The sequence below is a fragment of the Coturnix japonica genome, chromosome 1, assembly GCF_054131305.1.
Source record: "Coturnix japonica strain WE chromosome 1, WE-NBRP24, whole genome shotgun sequence".
Lineage (NCBI taxonomy): Eukaryota > Metazoa > Chordata > Aves > Galliformes > Phasianidae > Coturnix > Coturnix japonica.
In genome coordinates this window covers 71657139-71674287 of record NC_140663.1, presented here as the reverse complement: position 1 = coordinate 71674287, position 17149 = coordinate 71657139, and the positions used below count along the sequence as shown (strand labels likewise).

The window sequence follows — 17149 nt, the reverse complement described above, 5'->3', positions numbered from 1 at the left end:
TCATTCTACCATGTTTCTGTGATGGCAGCTATATCATAGCTCATAGCTTTCTGATCGCACAATTGCCTCCAGCTCCTCCTGTTATTACCCATGTAAGAGCACCTGAGCCTGGCCATCATTTGAGTGGGAACAGCCCTAATACCCTAATACCCTTTCCTTAGTTATCCCTCTGCTCAATCAGTTTAAGGTAGCAACGTTGATCCAGCAGTCTAACTACATTTGTTTGGATGTACCTTATGAAAGTAGCTAAATTTTGGCTGGTGTGCATTTCAAAGCAAACGTGCGTCAGCGGTAAGGCATCTGTAAAGTGTTTAAATAAACTCTGAGCTTGCTTCCACTTGGCAGCATATCATCATTCAGAGCAAATGGGGACACACTGCTTCTCTAGGGCCAGACCACAGAGCGGGTGCTTTGCTGAGTCAAAGCCCTTTTCTGGAATATGGCAGACAACATATGTGAGTGGTCACCTGTCACACACACCACTGGAGTTCAGTGGTCCTGTTTTAAGGCACCACAGCAAGGACAGGATGAACAAGAGTTGCTTTTTCAACCAAGAGATGTCACTCTCCAAACATTTGAGAATGACATCTCTGAAAATACCAGGAATCCACTCTCCCTCAGGCTCTGCATGTCCTTACCTGTAATCATCAAGGTCATCACACATCTGACTAGGAAGAATCCTTCTTTTGTGCTTGAAGTGTTATGATTATACAGCTCCCTACAGTGGGGACAACTGGCCTTCATAAACCTTATCTCCACCTTGATACCACGTGTTCAGGCTGAGAAGCTTCAAATTCCACCAGTAAGCTGCACCTCTCACAGACTTATAACAAAGTTCCTAACGTACAGAAATCAATCAATCAATCAATCAATCAATCAATCAATCAATCAATCACATATTCCATGTTGTTCAAGTGCTTGGCATCGCAGTCCTCACAGTCTTTTTGGGTAGCTCTGTATGTAGAGAAGACCATCTCACAACCATAAATTGGCAGCTTGTTCACAGAACTGGCCTGCAGGAACACTGCCCTCGAGCTTTTCTCTGGGAAGAGTGTGAAATGCTGGTCAGAGACACACGTTCACTAGCACTGTGTGTTTGCTTTTCTCATTAACCAGTTTTCTGCATTGATCACTTTTTCTGGCCTGACCTCCATCTGGAGCACACTGATGGAAGCAAGGATACAATAGGTTATGAATCTCTTGTAGTATTTCATACATTCAGGAAAAGAAAGAAAAGGAGTGAGAGAGAGAGAGAGAAAGAAAGGGTTGGTCTTGCCTCTCCAGCTCTGTTACAACCATTCTCTACCCTGTGTCCCAGACAAAATAGTGCAGATCCCCACCACCAACATGAAGGTGGATTCCCAATATACCTCCTTCAGTAAGAAGATACTGAAAATGACAGATGTTCCTCTAGTTGAAAATCTGACTGAGAAGCTCTGAAAGCCCACCTGCAGTGTGGATGGATGGTTTCAGCCTGGTCTTTTGGACCAGAAGCAGTTGCCAGTAGTTCTTGGTGAGATTCATGGTAGTGGTCCATGATGAGGCCAATGGTAGCCCAGGCAGTATGGGGCTGAGTTGTGCCCAGAGGAAACAGCCAACAGGGAATTCTTGCAGAGTCAGGTACAAGTGTGCAGGCATGTGAAGTGAATCTCTCACTCCCCAGCAGTGGACAGCAGAGGAATGTCCACATCTGGATGCAATGTCTGCAGCATAAGGAGCTCCTTCTCTCACACCCTGCCCCAACAAACCCTGAAACAGGAGAAAGGAGAGGTCTACCACCCACACTTACATTCCTGGTGCTGACACAAACACACCTCTCTGTCACTGCTGCTGTCCTCTTCACTAGCAGTTGGCTGAAAGTGCCTGCACCTCTACATCCAAAAATCCAAAAACTCAGCAAACTGGCTTCAACACATTCATCCAAGTATGTATTCAGTCCTCAGGAGATGGATTGCAAGATATCAAATGATGTGCCAAGCTTAGGCATTCTTCCAGTTTATCCAGACCCTCTTAGACTTCATCTGTATCATCCCTCATCTTTTCATTCATGGTATCTTCATCTGAAGTATCAAGAAGCCCCAGAACCTCCTCCACCACCTGTTCCTGGCCATTTGCAGCTCCAGAAGGAGGATTCCTGATTGAAGGGTGGTCCTGGCAATTACACAGTATGTTTCTACTCCCTTCTGCTGTCTGTTCTGTTGCAGAGGATCCCAGACAGCACCCACCACCTGGCACCCTCAGATGCCTTCAGGAAGCAGTGGGTACTGTTGCTGTGCTCTGTTTTATGTTTTGAACTTATCCTCTCCTTCTGTTTACTCATTCATCACCATAATCATTTTATCTCCTCCTGATTTCTCTTTCTCTAGCCTCCTCCTCTCCTTTCTTGGGGAAAGTTCAAGCTGAAGGGGAAGAACAGGGAAAATATATCACACTTCTTAGCAATACTCTCCCTGCCTGCAAACATTTTCAGGTCATGGACTTCCTGGCTTAATCTTTAAGGTCCCTTCCAAGCTCAGACGTTCTGTGACCCTGTGATTTTATAATTCTATAACTCTATGAATGTGCTTTCTATGCTTTAGTCACCTCCATAGACTGAAGCTATCCATTTTTACCCAGTGCCCCCATAAAGTCTTTAAGAGCTGGCATCACTTTTACTGCCTTCCCCTCCCCAGGTGCCACGTTGAAATGGGTCTCACAATGCTGGGAGCAGCTCAGCTATTGTACTCTCGAGTTGCTTTAAAACCCTTGGACAAATGCCATTGCTCCCAGCAGTTGCAGTCACTGCTCTCTCCATCAGATGATTGGCCTTTTCACAGCCGCTTCAGTGTCAGGAGCATTTATAGACGAACCCCACCCTGCACAAGAATGGGTTCTGCCAGGATCGTCTGTTTAGTCCACACCGGAGCAGAGAGGCAGAGATTTCCGCCCTGACCTTAACTTCCCCGTGGAAGTAACAGTGTTTCTTTTGTGCAACCAGAAGAAAACAGTTGCAGCAGGGGCTGGTATAGGGAATCAGTGCTGGGGTCAAAATGGCAAGGTCTGCCAAAGCAGAATGGGAAGAAGTAGCTGGAGAACATCAAAAGGTAGAGAGCAGGGTCTATAAGAGTAGTGAAGGCCATCAGGTGGCAAAAAACAGAATTACGGCCCTAAGTGTTGGGATGTTGCACTGAGATGGAGTGAGATGTAAGAGGGAATAGCAACATAGGCTGAAGAGGTTCAGCAGGTGTAGTGATACAGTTACAAGAGGTGGCAGGAGGGGCCGGGGGTGACAATGACGACTAGTGTCAATATGAGACAACAACACTGACTAGTGGTGGTTCAAAGCAATGACTGCTGGTTTTACTGACAGATCTTTTTAACTGAGAAAGGTGAGGCACTGGCACAGGCTGCCCAGAGAAACCGAGGTTGCCCTGTCCCTGGAGGTGTTGGAGGGGGGTTGGAAGTACATGATATCTCTAAGGTCCCTTCCAACCAAACACATTCTGATTCTGTGATGCTATGAAAAGCAGGGAAGTACTGGCCAACACTGATGGAGAGCTAAGAGGTCCAGATAGGGCAAACCAACAGTGACAAGGAGAGAAAAAGGAGTGGAACATGATTGCAAAGAGAAACAGCAATACTCCATTGTTATAAGGGTTTGAGGATTAACTGCAGTCTGTTTGCCTCCTGTGCTCTGAATTGTCTGGAGTGAGTCATCTTCTGGGAGCTGTATAATTTGTTAGTCTATACTGCAGTGTCACTGCACCCTGCAAAACTTTCCACCACATCCAGGTGGGGAAGGAGGGCACAATGTTCTTCTTTTTCCCCTGTTAGTTACCTTTCCATTCATCTCATTCTCCTTTTCCTACTTTTAACAACATTCTCATTTCTACTTTTTCAACTACTTCTGAAGTCATGTGATAATTAACAGGGATTTCATTATTCTTTTCTGTTTTACCCCTCTTGTTTTATACATTTATGTATATACACACTGTTCTCACTGATGCATCCTCCCATTAAATACCATCCATAGCCTATTAAGTTCTTACCATAGAAGATCAATTACATCAATTACTATGCATTACACAGCACCAAACCAAGAGATGTATTGCTGCCATGGTCTTGGTTTGGCCTAGGTTCCATGACAAGGGGGTAAAGAGACCCACAGATCCTCACCCCTGCTAGACTGAGATCTTCTCAGGTTCATATTGCCTAGGAGGGCAGAAAACCTCTCAAGCAGTGAAATGAGTCAAATCCATATGAACTACTGCAAAGGAGATGAGAAAGGAGGTGATGTCTTCCATTCTGCCCTTTGTGGAAGGTGTAATGGCATGTGGTTCCTCAAGCCATTTGTCTGTGAGATCTGTCCTCACTGTTATAGGAATGGATCTGTGGATGTGTGGATGTCCTTAATGAAAGGCTTAATTCCCTGTGGTTTCCCTTTCTGAAGGGCATAGTCGCTTATTTTCCAGAGGCAGATCATCAGCAGAGCAGAGCCAAGAAGCAGAAACAACTTGTAATCCTTGTGGTGGAAATACCAAGAAGGGCACCTGGAGAACTAAATGTGGCAGTGTCAAAACTGGAGGTAAACACAGATGAGGTTGCCTTAAATGCCAGTATGAATAAACCTCCAGGTGGGCAGCAGCTAGCATCTGTGTCTAGCAAGCAAATCTGCTGCACTGTGCCGTGTGCTGTGCTGTGCTCAGAGTGTAACTAAGGCACAATCGCATGATTCTTGTTGGCTGAGGAACAGGTGTCAAGAAAAACTGGTCTGAGGTGGCTGTGTCTGCTTCAAGTTTCCAGGAACAGGCAGAAGAGATCACAAAAGAGGTGGGGATGCAGGCCTGCAGAGTCAGGTGGTTGTTATAATAGTCATATTGTTAGGGCTGGAATGAGGAAATTAAAGATTTTGGCTAAGCAGGAGAATAGGGGGGAAAAAAATCTCATGGAATCTCTATCCTGATCTCCCACTGATTGATTGCCCCTCAGAACAGAGATCTTCCTGGTTTTGATCTCTCAGACAGGTATTAGCCTTTCCTACACTAGTGAGAGGTAATTTTCATATGGCCATTCCCACAGTCAGCCCTCTTGCAATTGGATGAGATCAGTGTATTGAGCTGTTAACCTGGCTGAGCCTACATGTGACCCCAGATTTAGGAAATACACAGCAGAGAGAGAGATGGAAATTCTATCTTCAGTGCCCAGCAATTTTCAGGTCACTGCAGCAAAGGCAGCAAGCAGCTGACTTGAGCCTGTACAAAGCAGCACGGCTCAGGTACCACAGGGTCTGGGCAATTCAGCTACTTCAGTGTGCAAATGGATGCTGTGCTTGCAGCAGGCAGTATCCCTTGTTCTGCAGCAAAGACAACAGATGGGAGAACAAAGGTTTTCAGCAGCCAGGTCAGATTTGTCAGCTAGGGCAGGATGTGACTCTCCAGACTTCCTACTACACTGCAACATGTGGACAGCAAAGAAAGAGGAACCACACGTGTCTTATGGGGTTCACTCTTGCTAACCTCATCCTTCCATCCAGGAAGAGAAATGCATTTCCTTACATACACAAGATGTTCTCAGACCTACGACATTATTTTCATGATATCTACTGTATCATCTCCCATCTTTCATTCTGAGTGAAGGGAATAAAACTTTCTGCTTTGCTTTTCCCACAAGGCTCCCTTTCTGCATCACCAGAATTGCTTTTTGTTCCTACAAGGTAAAAAATAAATACATTGGAAAGGAGTCTTCCTGGGACTCAGCAGTGTGGGAGCGAGTATGTGGACATGCTTCTGCTGCTGTTGGTGTCAGCAATTATGTGGGACAGACACCACTGCCACCTGGCAGGCTGCATTAAGTAACAAAGACAAAGGCACTCGATATCCCATTAGGCTGCTCTGCAGTGTTTCTTTTTAAAGAACCCTGTTTCAAAATCATCACCTCTCCCTCAAGTGATTCTGTGGAGTAACTTCTCCCTGACAAGCAACAGAAACACACAAAGCATAGCCCCACATATATCCATCTTCACCTGCTACCAGCCTGGCCAGACACTTTGCCCATACATTCAGTTAACTAGCAGCACCGTCTGTGCTGCTATTCCTTGATGCTCTGAGTTGCTAGTTTTAATGTAGAAATATATAATCAGCTGGAGATAATGCAGAAATAAGCCAGAAATAATTGCTGCTTCCACCCTGCTGCACAAGGAAAAGCTTTGTCTAACACAGTCACCTATATACATATACAATAATACCCCTAAAATGACCTAAAGGCTTTCAAGTGGATCAAAAATGTGTTACACTTGCAACCCAAGTCCATCCATAGAGATCAAACTGTAGAGAGAGCCTTCCTTTTCCTCCCACCACAGTAGCAACATGTTGCATAACAAGAAGCTTGTACTATTTTAAAATGTTGTGTGCATTACAGATCATTATCACATTCCTACCTGGGCCGATAGGAGACGTACCTGATAAGGGAACATTTCAAATTTGATGCCATAAAAATGATTCACATTTACTCAGAGGTTGCTCAGTAGCAATAAAAAGCAGTCATGCATTCAGCTGGCAAGGATGCAATATTCAGAAGCACTGCCCTCAGCAGCAACGTGCTTCTCACTCAACAGAGAACTTGCATTCAGACATCCAAAAGTGAAGGATCTTTTCAGTGTAAAGCTCCCAGGATTCGAAGCTTGGTTACAGGTCATGTATAGATGATGTATCAAAGCCTCCAAAAAGAGTATGTAATGCCCAGAGAAAGATCATTTTTCCTAATGGAAGACTTGGAGCGCAACCTGTAACTGCTGAGCCCGAACGGGGCTCGGGAAATAATGATTACTGCCAAAACTTGCTCTGCCTGGCATGGCCTGATTCAATAGGTGACCATGCTGTAGAAACATCCAGAAACTTGGGGGTGAGCAAAGTGCTCAGAAGACACTTGCAGAGAGGGAAGCTCAAGGCAGAGGCAGAGCTGATCACCTACAATATCCATATTCTGTTGCAGTCATGCACCCCCAAGGACAACTGTACTGGGTAGGAAAGCAGCTCTTCAAGTGGTCCAGCTCATCTGATGTTGTGAGCTGTCAGTCACACTGTGGCACACGTGTGTGACCACAAAAGCATCAAAATTTCTCAAAGCCACGGCCAAACAGAGACATTCATGTGACTGAAATGACTGGAGATCACCTGAGGCTGCTTAGGGCTGCTATCTGAACAGCAGCAGATAACATCTAGCAGCCCGAGCACCTCACCAGCATGAGAGAGGGCAATGGGAAGCACTTCAAACACAGCTCTGCCAAGTGGGGCTTAAGCTGTTTTGTGAGTATCACTGGCTTAAATGACCATAAAGCGGGACTTTCAAAGACAAGACAACCTGGATTCAGTTTGCATGTTGTATTTTCAGTTGATTGCTTGGCTGGTTTTGTATTTAAGGCATAATTCCAGTAAGACAGATGCAGTTCTGATGGATAATCCGTTAGCATCACTGAGTATAACTTCAGGAAATTACAATAAAGTAGTCAAACAAGTTATAAACACACTCCCTGGGAAGCTCCTAGATTATAGCTCCAGTGCTGACTGTAAGGCTGATGCTTTGCAACTGCTATACATCTGTATATGTTCACAGAGGTTAAGGGATAAGCCTACCAGGCTGAACGACAACACTGATGTGCACCTGTGGGGATTCTCTGTGTGCATCCAAGTGCATAAAGCATGCAAGCAACACAAGAGCAAAGAGCTCATATCCGCCCCCTAAAAAGTATTGAGCTTAAGGAACTGATTTGCAACTGGCATTTGTGAACAATTTTTGTTCATTCTCTCCATCCCCTCCACTCTTTGCAATTTGTTCTTCAGATAATATGTTCAGAACTGCTTGAGATAACTAAGTTTGCTTCTGATGTGGGATGGAATGAGAAGAAGCTCAGGGTGGTGTTTGTGCGTTAGCAGCACGCAGCTATCACAGGGCTGCTCCTGGCACACTCCACCAGCCTCACAAGGGTGCTGCTCCTCGCCATTTTCTAGCGTGGTGTGTTGCAACATGAAGTGGCTGCGTCACCAACCAAACTGCTGCACGCTCCAGTCAGGATCAAAACTCAGGAACTGCAGGAGGTGAATTGGAACAAGGACTTGACCCAAAGAGGGCAGGCATAAAGAAAGAAGCGAAAGCCTCAAACGGTGATGGTTTGAGATTGAGTCGTTTGGAAAAGAGTGGGGATGTGGTTCCTGATAAGTGCTGCCTGCGATGTCTGGGCCAGCTCATTCTGGATGTGAGATTTCTTCATTAATGAACCAGCGAAAGCAGTGTTCCTTCATGCATATCACCTCATCCTGCCCTGCCCCAGCCCCCACTAAAAGCTCACTCCAACTTCACCCCATCTCCCTCGGCTTTGTGAAATCCAATAGTTAAAACCACACAAAAAGCGCTGCTGGGACGCAGGATCCCGGTGTGCCCCCACGACACAGCACCGCGATGCACCTCACCGACGCTTCCGCGGGCACGGCTTGGCCCTGGCGGACCCCTGGACGGGCTGAGAGCTTAAGAGGGAAAGCGGCCCCGTCCCTACGTTCTCGGAGCAGCCCTGCCAGCTCGCTTTCCGCATTGCCGCCGGGACGCCGTGTCCCCGCCGCCGGGGGGGCGGTGGGGAGCCGCGCCGTTCCCTGTTCCCACCTGGCCGGGGCTGCCGGCTCCTCGCTGGGGGCACCGCGGTGGCCTCGAGCGCCCGTCGGGGTCCAGGGGGCCGCCGGGACGCCGCCGAGCAGCGATCTCCGACGGCGCGGCGCCGCCAAGGTGACCCCCCTAGAGCAGACCCCGGGACTTCGGCTGCCCACGCCCGGCCGCGGACACTTGAGAGTTTAAAGAGGCTTTTCTTCGCCGGGAGCGGCCCGGGGGGAAGGGGAAGGGAAGGAGGGGTGGGCGGGGAGAGGCTGGCAGGGCAGGAGCCGGGCGGGGTGCTGGCTCCAACTGGAAAGGAACCAGTCCCAGCCCAGCCGGGGAGCTGCGAGCGAGCCGGCAGCGTTGGGGAAAGCGAGATCTGGGCCCCGCTCCCGGCCCGCGCCTCCCGCCCCGACGGCGCGGGACGGCCCCGCCATGGGCACGGCGCCCCGCGTCAGTCCCGCGGGGGTCGGCGGCTGCGGGAGGGCTGAGGGATCGGGTGGGAATCGGGGGGTGTCTGTCACCTGTCGGGCCCTGGTGGGATGAGGGAGGAGGGGGGTGGGAGCACCGGCCATCCGGAGCTGTGATCCTGTGGGAAGCCCACCTCACTCTTAATCTGTGTTTCAGGGTGGGTCTGTGAAGGAAGGGAAGATGCCAGCAGAGAAGACCGGGCAGTGCAAGCAGGAAGCAGAGCAGCAGCAGAAGGAAGATGAGAAGGAGGGCCTCATCGAGTTCTATGGTTCCTACCAGGAGCTGTTCCAGTTCTTCTGTAGCAACACGACCATCCACGGAGCTATTCGCCTGGTGTGCTCTAAAAAGAACAAGATGAAGACGGCCTTCTGGTCTGTCCTCTTCTTCCTCACCTTCGGCTTAATGTACTGGCAGTTTGGAATCCTCTACAGGGAGTACTTCAGCTACCCTGTCAATCTCAACCTCAACCTCAACTCGGACAGGTTGACTTTCCCTGCGGTGACGCTGTGCACGCTCAACCCATACAGGTAAGAAATGGTCTCCCAGAGCTTTCAGCTGCCTTGACCTCCATGGGCATAGGACAGAGGCATGTATTCATGCTCTCTTCTTGGTCATTGACTTGTAGAAGGGCAGGTGGAAGAGAAGCTTCTTTGCTGTCACAGGGCATTCACAGTAAACTGTGTTCGTTTAAGCTGCTCTACCTGGTGGCATGTTAGTAGGCTGCTCTGAAAACTTTCCCAGGGCAGAAACAGTTGCACTTCCTTATCTCCTACAAGAAACAGTGGCCTCCAGCAAAGGGGCTGGATTTTCAGCAGTCAGTGGGAATGTCCTGAATCACCCCATTAAACTCTGCCACACATCTTACTCAGAACTGTTCATGTGCATCCAGCCCTAACCCTGCAGGCTCCTCTCTCCCACCATATAGGTACAGTGCCATTCGGAAGAAGCTGGACGAACTGGACCAAATCACCCATCAGACACTGTTGGACCTTTATGACTATAACATGTCCCTGGCACGAAGTGACGGGTCAGCGCAGTTCTCACGAAGGCGCACCTCCAGGAGCCTGCTCCATCATGTCCAGCGCCATCCTCTGCGCAGGCAGAAGCGGGATAACTTGGTCAGCTTGCCAGAAAACAGCCCCTCAGTGGATAAGAACGACTGGAAAATTGGCTTTGTTCTGGTGAGATCCCAAGCTATGTTCTGAGCTACCCGCTCCGACCCCTGTCTACCCACTTCTGTCTCGTTAGCCTTGTGGCCATGCCCTTCCTCATACAGAGTGATTTTTGTCGCTGGCTTTTCTTGATGACAGATGGAGCTGAAGCCTTTTCCCAACATATTACTGCTCCCCAAGTCCTGTCCCTATTTGTGTGGAAGACTTGTCCCTGTCATTGCCTGTCTGTTCCTAGGTGAGACAGGGAAACCTCATCCTTCCTGAAGGCTACATCAGTCTTTCAGAGCCATTTACTAACAGCCATAGTATTGCTCAGTAATTGTTGAATAGGGGTGGTATTGCATGGCTGTGGGCCATGCACAATTTGATCATGGCCATATTTGCTCCTGGGCAGTATCTTCTTTGCCCTTGGGTATCCGGATTTGCATTTTAAAAGGCACTGAAGGGAATCATTTGCCAGTTAAATGGAGTTCCAATGGGGTCACCAAGTTTCTCAGGACACACCCTGAAGGGAGGGCTCCCCATGCTAGAATTTAATGCTTCTGGTTTTATATCACATAGGTTTTACATGCAGTAGATCACACTGCACACCACACTGCAGTTTGCTATCTCTCACCCATGCCTGTTGACCTAGTGTCTCTCTTACACTGAGGGATTGCTTTCCCCTGTGCTACTGATTGCCTTTTTCTTTTAACACAGCGTGCCACGGAGCATTTTTGCTCACTCTGCTTTGTCTCTATACCCTGCTGGGGAGCACAGCCACCTCCTCTAGGACAAGACTTCCCTGATACAGCTGCTTTTTTCATTCTCACAGTGCAGTGAAAACAACGAGGATTGTTTCCATCAGACGTACTCGTCAGGAGTGGATGCGGTGCGGGAATGGTACAGCTTTCACTACATCAATATCCTGGCACAGCTGCCTGATGCGAAAGACCTGGACGAGTCTGACTTTGAGAATTTTATTTACGCTTGCCGCTTCAACGAAGCAACATGTGACAAGGCGTAAGTGGTAGAAACACCCCACTGTTTATTCCTACTGACACCTGCATTTTGTGCCTGGGTTCAAGGGGGATTCAAGAAACTCACGTTAGAGAACTTCTTTCCCAGGGTGGGGCTGTTCTTTGTTCAGGTCCCCTTGTCTCAAGTGGTATCTCAAGTCTTTCCTGAGGGTTGTGCTCAGCAGGGTCAGACTTTCTGTGTCCTCAGAGGATGGTTTCTCTTCTTCTTCCCCTGAGTTCCACAGAAATGAAACCATTATACTGCTACAAAGCCCAAGCATACAATATAGAAGGCTGGTGTGCATGCTGAGGGTGATATGCAGTGCTGAAGTCGTACATGTCAGCTTCATACAGGAAGAGGAGAGGAGAAAGTGAATAAACAGCATTGCACGTCTCTCCTGCCATTATGGTTTAGAAGCCCTAAAGAGGCAATGAAATTAAACCCATTGGCAAGGCAAGGGGTACAGACAGCTAAGAGCTTTGTCAGTATTAAGATAATACAGTAATTGCTGATACTGCTAAAAAAAACCCAAAAAAACAAAACAACAAACTAAAAACCACAACAAAAAACCAAATGCTAGCAGTACAAGAAAACATATAAAAACCTATCTAGCTCTAGGACATTTTTTACAGCAGATTTTAATTGCTTTTCCCTGTTCAGGTTAGTTTACATAACAAACACTGCCCATCTGCTCTAAGCCCCTCTCTGTGCAGGTGGAAGAGAATTGTTCCTTTCAGGAAGTCTTTCTTGGTCTCACAGCCCTTCTCACCTGTGTGAATATTTCTGTTCCCATCACAGGAATTACACCCACTTCCACCATCCCTTGTATGGGAACTGCTACACCTTCAATGACAACAGCAGCAGCCTGTGGACATCTTCTCTGCCTGGGATTAATAATGGTGAGAGGCACTTTTGGCTTAGCTGTTTTCACCATGGAGGGTGTCAGTAAGACCAGAGGAGTTACAGTGGTAGATTACAGCTCTGCTCCGTCTCATCCCAACTCTGCTCTGACCCATGTGGAGGTGTCTGTGTCATGGACATGGCTGTCCTTCACTGCTGTCTTACTGAACTCTTTCCCTTCAGTACCTGATCCTTATGTTCACCGCTCCCTCTGGACTTTCACTGTCTGCTCCTTAAGTCTCTGTTGAGCTCTAGTGCTGCTCTCCTGAGAGAGTTTAGTCTTGACCTCCTCCTTTGGCATTTAACATTTTGAGCAGCTGATCTGTGCATGTTCCTAACCTTCCTGAAGCCCCTCTAGGGCCAATCTTCAATCTTTTGTTCAATTCCAATTCTCTCCATGAAATCTCTCTCCATTCCCAGATTAATCTTTTCTAAGTAGCAATAAAGTAATCCAGTTTTCTCCGGCCTCTCTTGGAGCCTCCAGCCTTCTCTCCGGTCTTCCTTTGGCCATGCTCCCATTTCCACACAGCTTAGGTTCAGCTCTGGTTAACATTTGTCTCCCTTTACTTCTTATTGATCCAGATGTAACCATTCTGCTCTCTGTCCTTCCCCACATGATGGCCACCCATGACATCCCTTGTTCTCTGGCATATCCTCAGGCCTCTCTCTGGTGGTGCGCACCGAGCAGAATGATTTCATCCCTCTGTTGTCAACGGTAACTGGAGCCAGGGTCATGGTCCACGATCAGAATGAGCCAGCCTTCATGGATGATGGGGGTTTCAATGTGCGTCCAGGTATTGAGACCTCCATCAGCATGAGGAAGGTGAGGCGGCAGCAGCAGGGTTAAGAGCTGTGGATGTGGGACTTCAGTGTGAAAGGTGTAACTTGGTGGGTAGATACTGATGGGTTGTCATGGAGTGAAGGTGTCAAAGGGAGGGGATTCATCATCTGGAGTGAGGGGTGGAGGTTCAGGAAAAGCAGTGGTTTGCCAGACTGGATGAGAAACATTTGGTTGCAGTTCATAAGAGAACAATGAAACAGAGGTAAGCAGGGAGAGCTGGCATCCAGAGGTAGGTGTAAGGAGCAGGTAGTGATGAAAGCAGTAGGTAGCACATAAGTGTAGAGGTGGGACGACACAGTGCTAGCTGTTTTGTGAAATGACTTTTATGTTCTAGGAGATGACTGAGCGTCTTGGGGGCAGTTACAGCGACTGTACAGAGGATGGCAGTGATGTGCCAGTGCAAAACCTGTACTCCTCTCGCTACACTGAACAGGTAACTTGTGATCACTGGTTCCGTGCCAGCTGCTTGTACAGCTTTCCTGGAATGCTTCAGTCCCCTAATAGACGTGCTCATCCACGGGCAAGGTTAATAGGATTATGTGATACGGGGTATAACAGCTTTGGTTCTCCTGTTCAAGCATTTCCACATTATGTGCTCCCAGGTCTGCATTCGTTCCTGCTTTCAGCTCAACATGGTACAGCGCTGCTCCTGTGCCTATTACTTTTACCCCTTACCTGATGGAGCAGAGTATTGTGACTACACAAAGCACGTAGCTTGGGGTGAGTACTTACAGAAGAGGATTTATATGATAAGTATTACATAGATAATATTACATTAAAAACCTCATGCCCATCTGAACCTGTTTGGCCCATCTCATGTCCCAGTAACTCTAATTGTTTTAAATTAGGTTTTCTGATATAGCACAGCCGAAAGACACTTTTGTTAGTCCCTATGTGTTTGTGGAAGGACCTCTCTGGATTCCCACTGCTGTTGCGCATTACTTTCTTTTCATATAGATACTGTGAGCTTATCTGGATTTACTTTCTCTGCTGCTCAGGCTACTGCTATTACAAACTCCTTGCTGAATTCAAAGCTGATGTGCTGGGCTGCTTCCACAAATGTCGGAAACCTTGCAAGTAAGTTTGTAAGTTACATTAGGAACTTTCTGTTCCTAGGGATGTTGGAAAGCATTCAGTGACCAGGGCAAAATCTTGAGCCACTAGCTGAAGTGCAGACGTATACAATATTACTCCCATCAGGATGACAAAATGGCAGAGGAGCATCAGCGTTGGCTCCTGAAGATTGTGCAGAAGCTCAGTGGGAAGTGGGCACAACTTCAACATGGGAGGGAGTTTCCAGGTGTGCCTGGGGACTGACACCTGGCCTAGTGGCTCTGACTTCATCAGCAGCTAACACACGGTCTTGTCTTACAGAATGACAGAATATCAGCTCTCAGCTGGATACTCTCGCTGGCCTTCTGCTGTCTCAGAGGTAAGGGAGTAGTGTCCTGGCTCCACAGCACTGCTCTGAACCCTGGTTTAATCTTCCCCCTCAAGTGATACCAAATCTACAAGAGGTGATGGCAGTCATGTAACATAATTTATTGTGCTTTCATTTCAGGATTGGGTTTTTTACATGCTTTCACAACAGAACAAATACAACATAACATCCAAGAGGTGAGAAACCATTTACAGGGGTTTTATCAAAACCAGAAGTAGTCCAGGTGGAAAAAGGGTGAATGGAGTGGTCAGATCACTGGACTCAGGGGCACGGGCAGTGGGCTTGAATCAGCAAAGAAACCGAGACTTAAACAAAGACTGGGAATCCAAGTGAAGACTCCTATGGGGTTAGCTGCTAGTCTGAAGAGAGTAATCCAGAGGCTGCTGCTGTATGGTTCAGTCACAGAAAGGACTAGTGAAACAGTGGGAAGGGAGAGCGATGTAGGAATTGGCACATACTAAATTATGACACAAATGCTGGAGTTCACAGTACAGTCCCAGAAGTGCACAGTTGGTCCCTCAGATTTTCATACAAACCGAGGGAACTCTGGAAGTGGAGAAAAGCTTCTAGGTGGTATATGCGTAAGGAGCACAGGAAGTGGAATGAGACAGAGGAGACAGCTAAGCTTAGTGAAGAAATGTGAGGACTACAGATTTAGCATTGCTCATACCCATCTTTCATTAACAGGAATGGAGTTGCAAAAGTGAATATCTTTTTTGAGGAATGGAACTACAAGACCAATGGGGAGTCACCAGCCTTCACAGTACGTACTTTACCACATCCACCCATTACACCACAATGTCCCTCTGTGTGGTAGGTGTTCATTCTAGCAGCACTGCTGACTCTCAAGTCTCTTTCTGTGAAATATGGGAAAAACTCACCAGTATAATGATGGTACTAGTAATGGAAGCAGGCAGAGAACGCAAAAGACTCCAACAAACACTCTCATCACTGCCTGTTTCCTTCTCTTGCAGGTAGTGACTCTCTTGTCCCAGCTTGGGAATCAGTGGAGTCTCTGGTTTGGATCCTCTGTCCTATCTGTGATGGAGCTTGCAGAGCTGATTCTGGATTTCATTGTCATCACTTTCATCCTGGTCTTCCGCTGGTGCCGCTCCAAGCGTTGGCACTCCTCCCCAGAGCCCCCTCCAAACAGTCACGATAATGCTGCCTTCCAAGATGAGGCATCAGGACTTGGTTCTCCACACCGCTTCACTGTCGAAGCTGTAGTGACCACGCTGCCATCTTATAACAGCCTGGAGCCGTGCGGGCCAAGCAAGGATGGTGAGATGGGACATGAGTGAGGCAGAGATTGATTTCACAACTCAGTTAGATGGCAGTCGGACCAGAAGCTGTATGCTTTCTCTGTGGGACCTACCTTTCTTTCTTTTTGGGATGCTCTGCCTCGATCATAGCAGAAGACTGTATTGTGGTTAATTGCTTTTACTATCATATGTGAATCCTTCAGTCTTGTAAAACACTACTGCTCTTGGGATCACCAGGGATGAGAGACAATCCAGTGTTTGCCAAGGGGAAATGTCAACTCAGCTTCCTTATAGTCTTCACATGTGCACTTTTTTTTTTTTTCCTCTGCAACAAAGATGCTGCTACAGTTCTCATCTCGTGTTAATTAAAGAGGTTTGGCAGGTGTAACTGGCCTTCTCAGTAGTACGACAAGGGACCAAAATGGCTTTTCAGCAGGGATGTGAGTCACCAGGCTGAGCCTTAAACTTTCCCTAAGGTTGGAAACTGGTTACTCTTCCTTACTTCTTAACAGCCAGCTCTGATCCCTAGACCAAGCTGCATACCCTCTCTTCTCCCAGAAGAGAAGCTGTGGGCAATCTCAATCCACGTGATTCACAATAGTCAAGAGAGGTGGCTGAAGTTTGTAGCTGTTCTTAGACCAGGACAAAAAGCAGCCCATGGCACATTGGTAGAGCTTTGCTACATAACAGTCTCCTTCCTTGTGATACACCATACATACATTCAGCCATTTGCCAGAGTTCAGGATGAACTGAACTGGGCCCAAAGGGGGCCTTCTTACTCTACTAAGGATCATAAAACAGAACTGCTGCAGGCTTTAATCTCAGATGCTTTCAGGGAAAGCTTTGGCCTAATCAAAAGATAATAGGCAGTTACCTCTAGAGGAGGACCCTCTCCCAGTTTAAAGAGCAATTTGGGGATCTCAGCATAACAGCATACACCTTATCTCATGCAGAAAGCTTGTCTTTTTTCCTTTAAACAAAAAAAAAGTCTGCTGCATCTGCTGGCAGTGTTGTTTACACAGCACTTTGCATGATGTCAAAGAGAGCAAGGGTAATGTCCTTTAACGGACAGGAATATCCACTTCACTAGATGCAGAATTAAAGCATATATTTTAGACAGATCCATGTACATAATGATACTGCAAACTGCCTCCGCTTTTGAATTCTGAAACTAGACAATCAACAAAGAAAAACTTAAAATACTTTAAACATTTAAGGTAGGTGCCCCATGCTTGGAAACCCACAGAATTTTACAAGTGTGTATTATTGCCTAATTCTCCCCTTTGATGTGTTGCACATGCCTGTTGTACTACTGTTGCCTCGATTACCTAACTGCACTTTCCACTTCCTAGCAGAGTGATGCCCCTCAGGGGCACAAACACTAAACTTAAACCTTAGTTTTTCTAATTTTATCCCAGTGCTGTGCTGATCTTTTCTGTTTAAGGGA

The 17149-nt window shown here is 47.3% G+C and overlaps 2 protein-coding genes across 7 annotated transcripts in view; one reads left to right on the top strand and one right to left on the bottom strand.

Annotated features, from left to right (window-relative positions):
* VAMP1 (vesicle associated membrane protein 1) overlaps positions 1-17149 on the bottom strand; it is a 43695-nt gene that overhangs the window by 19321 nt on the left and 7225 nt on the right. Inside the window, exons 5-6 of one of the 5 annotated variants that reach the window (XM_085524115.1) lie at positions 1449-1749; positions 1049-1164 (exon numbers count right to left, since the gene is read on the bottom strand). The exons of 1 other annotated variant lie outside the window; for it this stretch is intronic. In XM_085524115.1, the coding sequence (XP_085380241.1) occupies positions 1083-1164; positions 1449-1749 (383 nt within the window). In that variant the 3' untranslated portion in view covers positions 1049-1082. Of the gene's footprint in view, positions 1-1048; positions 1165-1448; positions 1750-11331; positions 11490-14526; positions 15694-17149 lie in introns of those variants that run through there. 3 more of the 5 variants (XM_085524124.1, XR_014937289.1, XM_085524149.1) reach the window with 3 other exon arrangements.
* On the top strand, positions 8634-17114 carry SCNN1A (sodium channel epithelial 1 subunit alpha). 2 transcript variants are annotated; one of them, XM_085524038.1, is made up of 13 exons: positions 8634-8751; positions 9244-9614; positions 10013-10268; positions 11074-11261; positions 12057-12157; positions 12818-12981; positions 13334-13432; positions 13602-13719; positions 13998-14076; positions 14374-14431; positions 14561-14616; positions 15128-15203; positions 15415-17114. In XM_085524038.1, the coding sequence occupies exons 2-13, from the start codon at positions 9268-9270 to the stop codon at positions 15739-15741; spliced, it is 1869 nt and encodes a 622-aa protein (XP_085380164.1). In that variant the 5' UTR covers positions 8634-8751; positions 9244-9267; the 3' UTR covers positions 15742-17114. The 2 variants fall into 2 exon arrangements, with proteins under 2 accessions (XP_085380164.1, XP_015728937.2); XM_015873451.3 differs by lacking the exon at positions 8634-8751 and adding an exon at positions 8900-9069.

What these genes read in the sequence shown, in the direction of transcription:
- SCNN1A (XM_015873451.3), top strand. An exon ending in CCTCCATCAGCATGAGGAAG is followed by an intron (nt 12,982 to 13,333) that starts GTGAGGCGGCAG and finishes TTTATGTTCTAG; the next exon opens with GAGATGACTGAGCGTCTTGG. An exon ending in GGCCTTCTGCTGTCTCAGAG is followed by an intron (nt 14,432 to 14,560) that starts GTAAGGGAGTAG and finishes CTTTCATTTCAG; the next exon opens with GATTGGGTTTTTTACATGCT.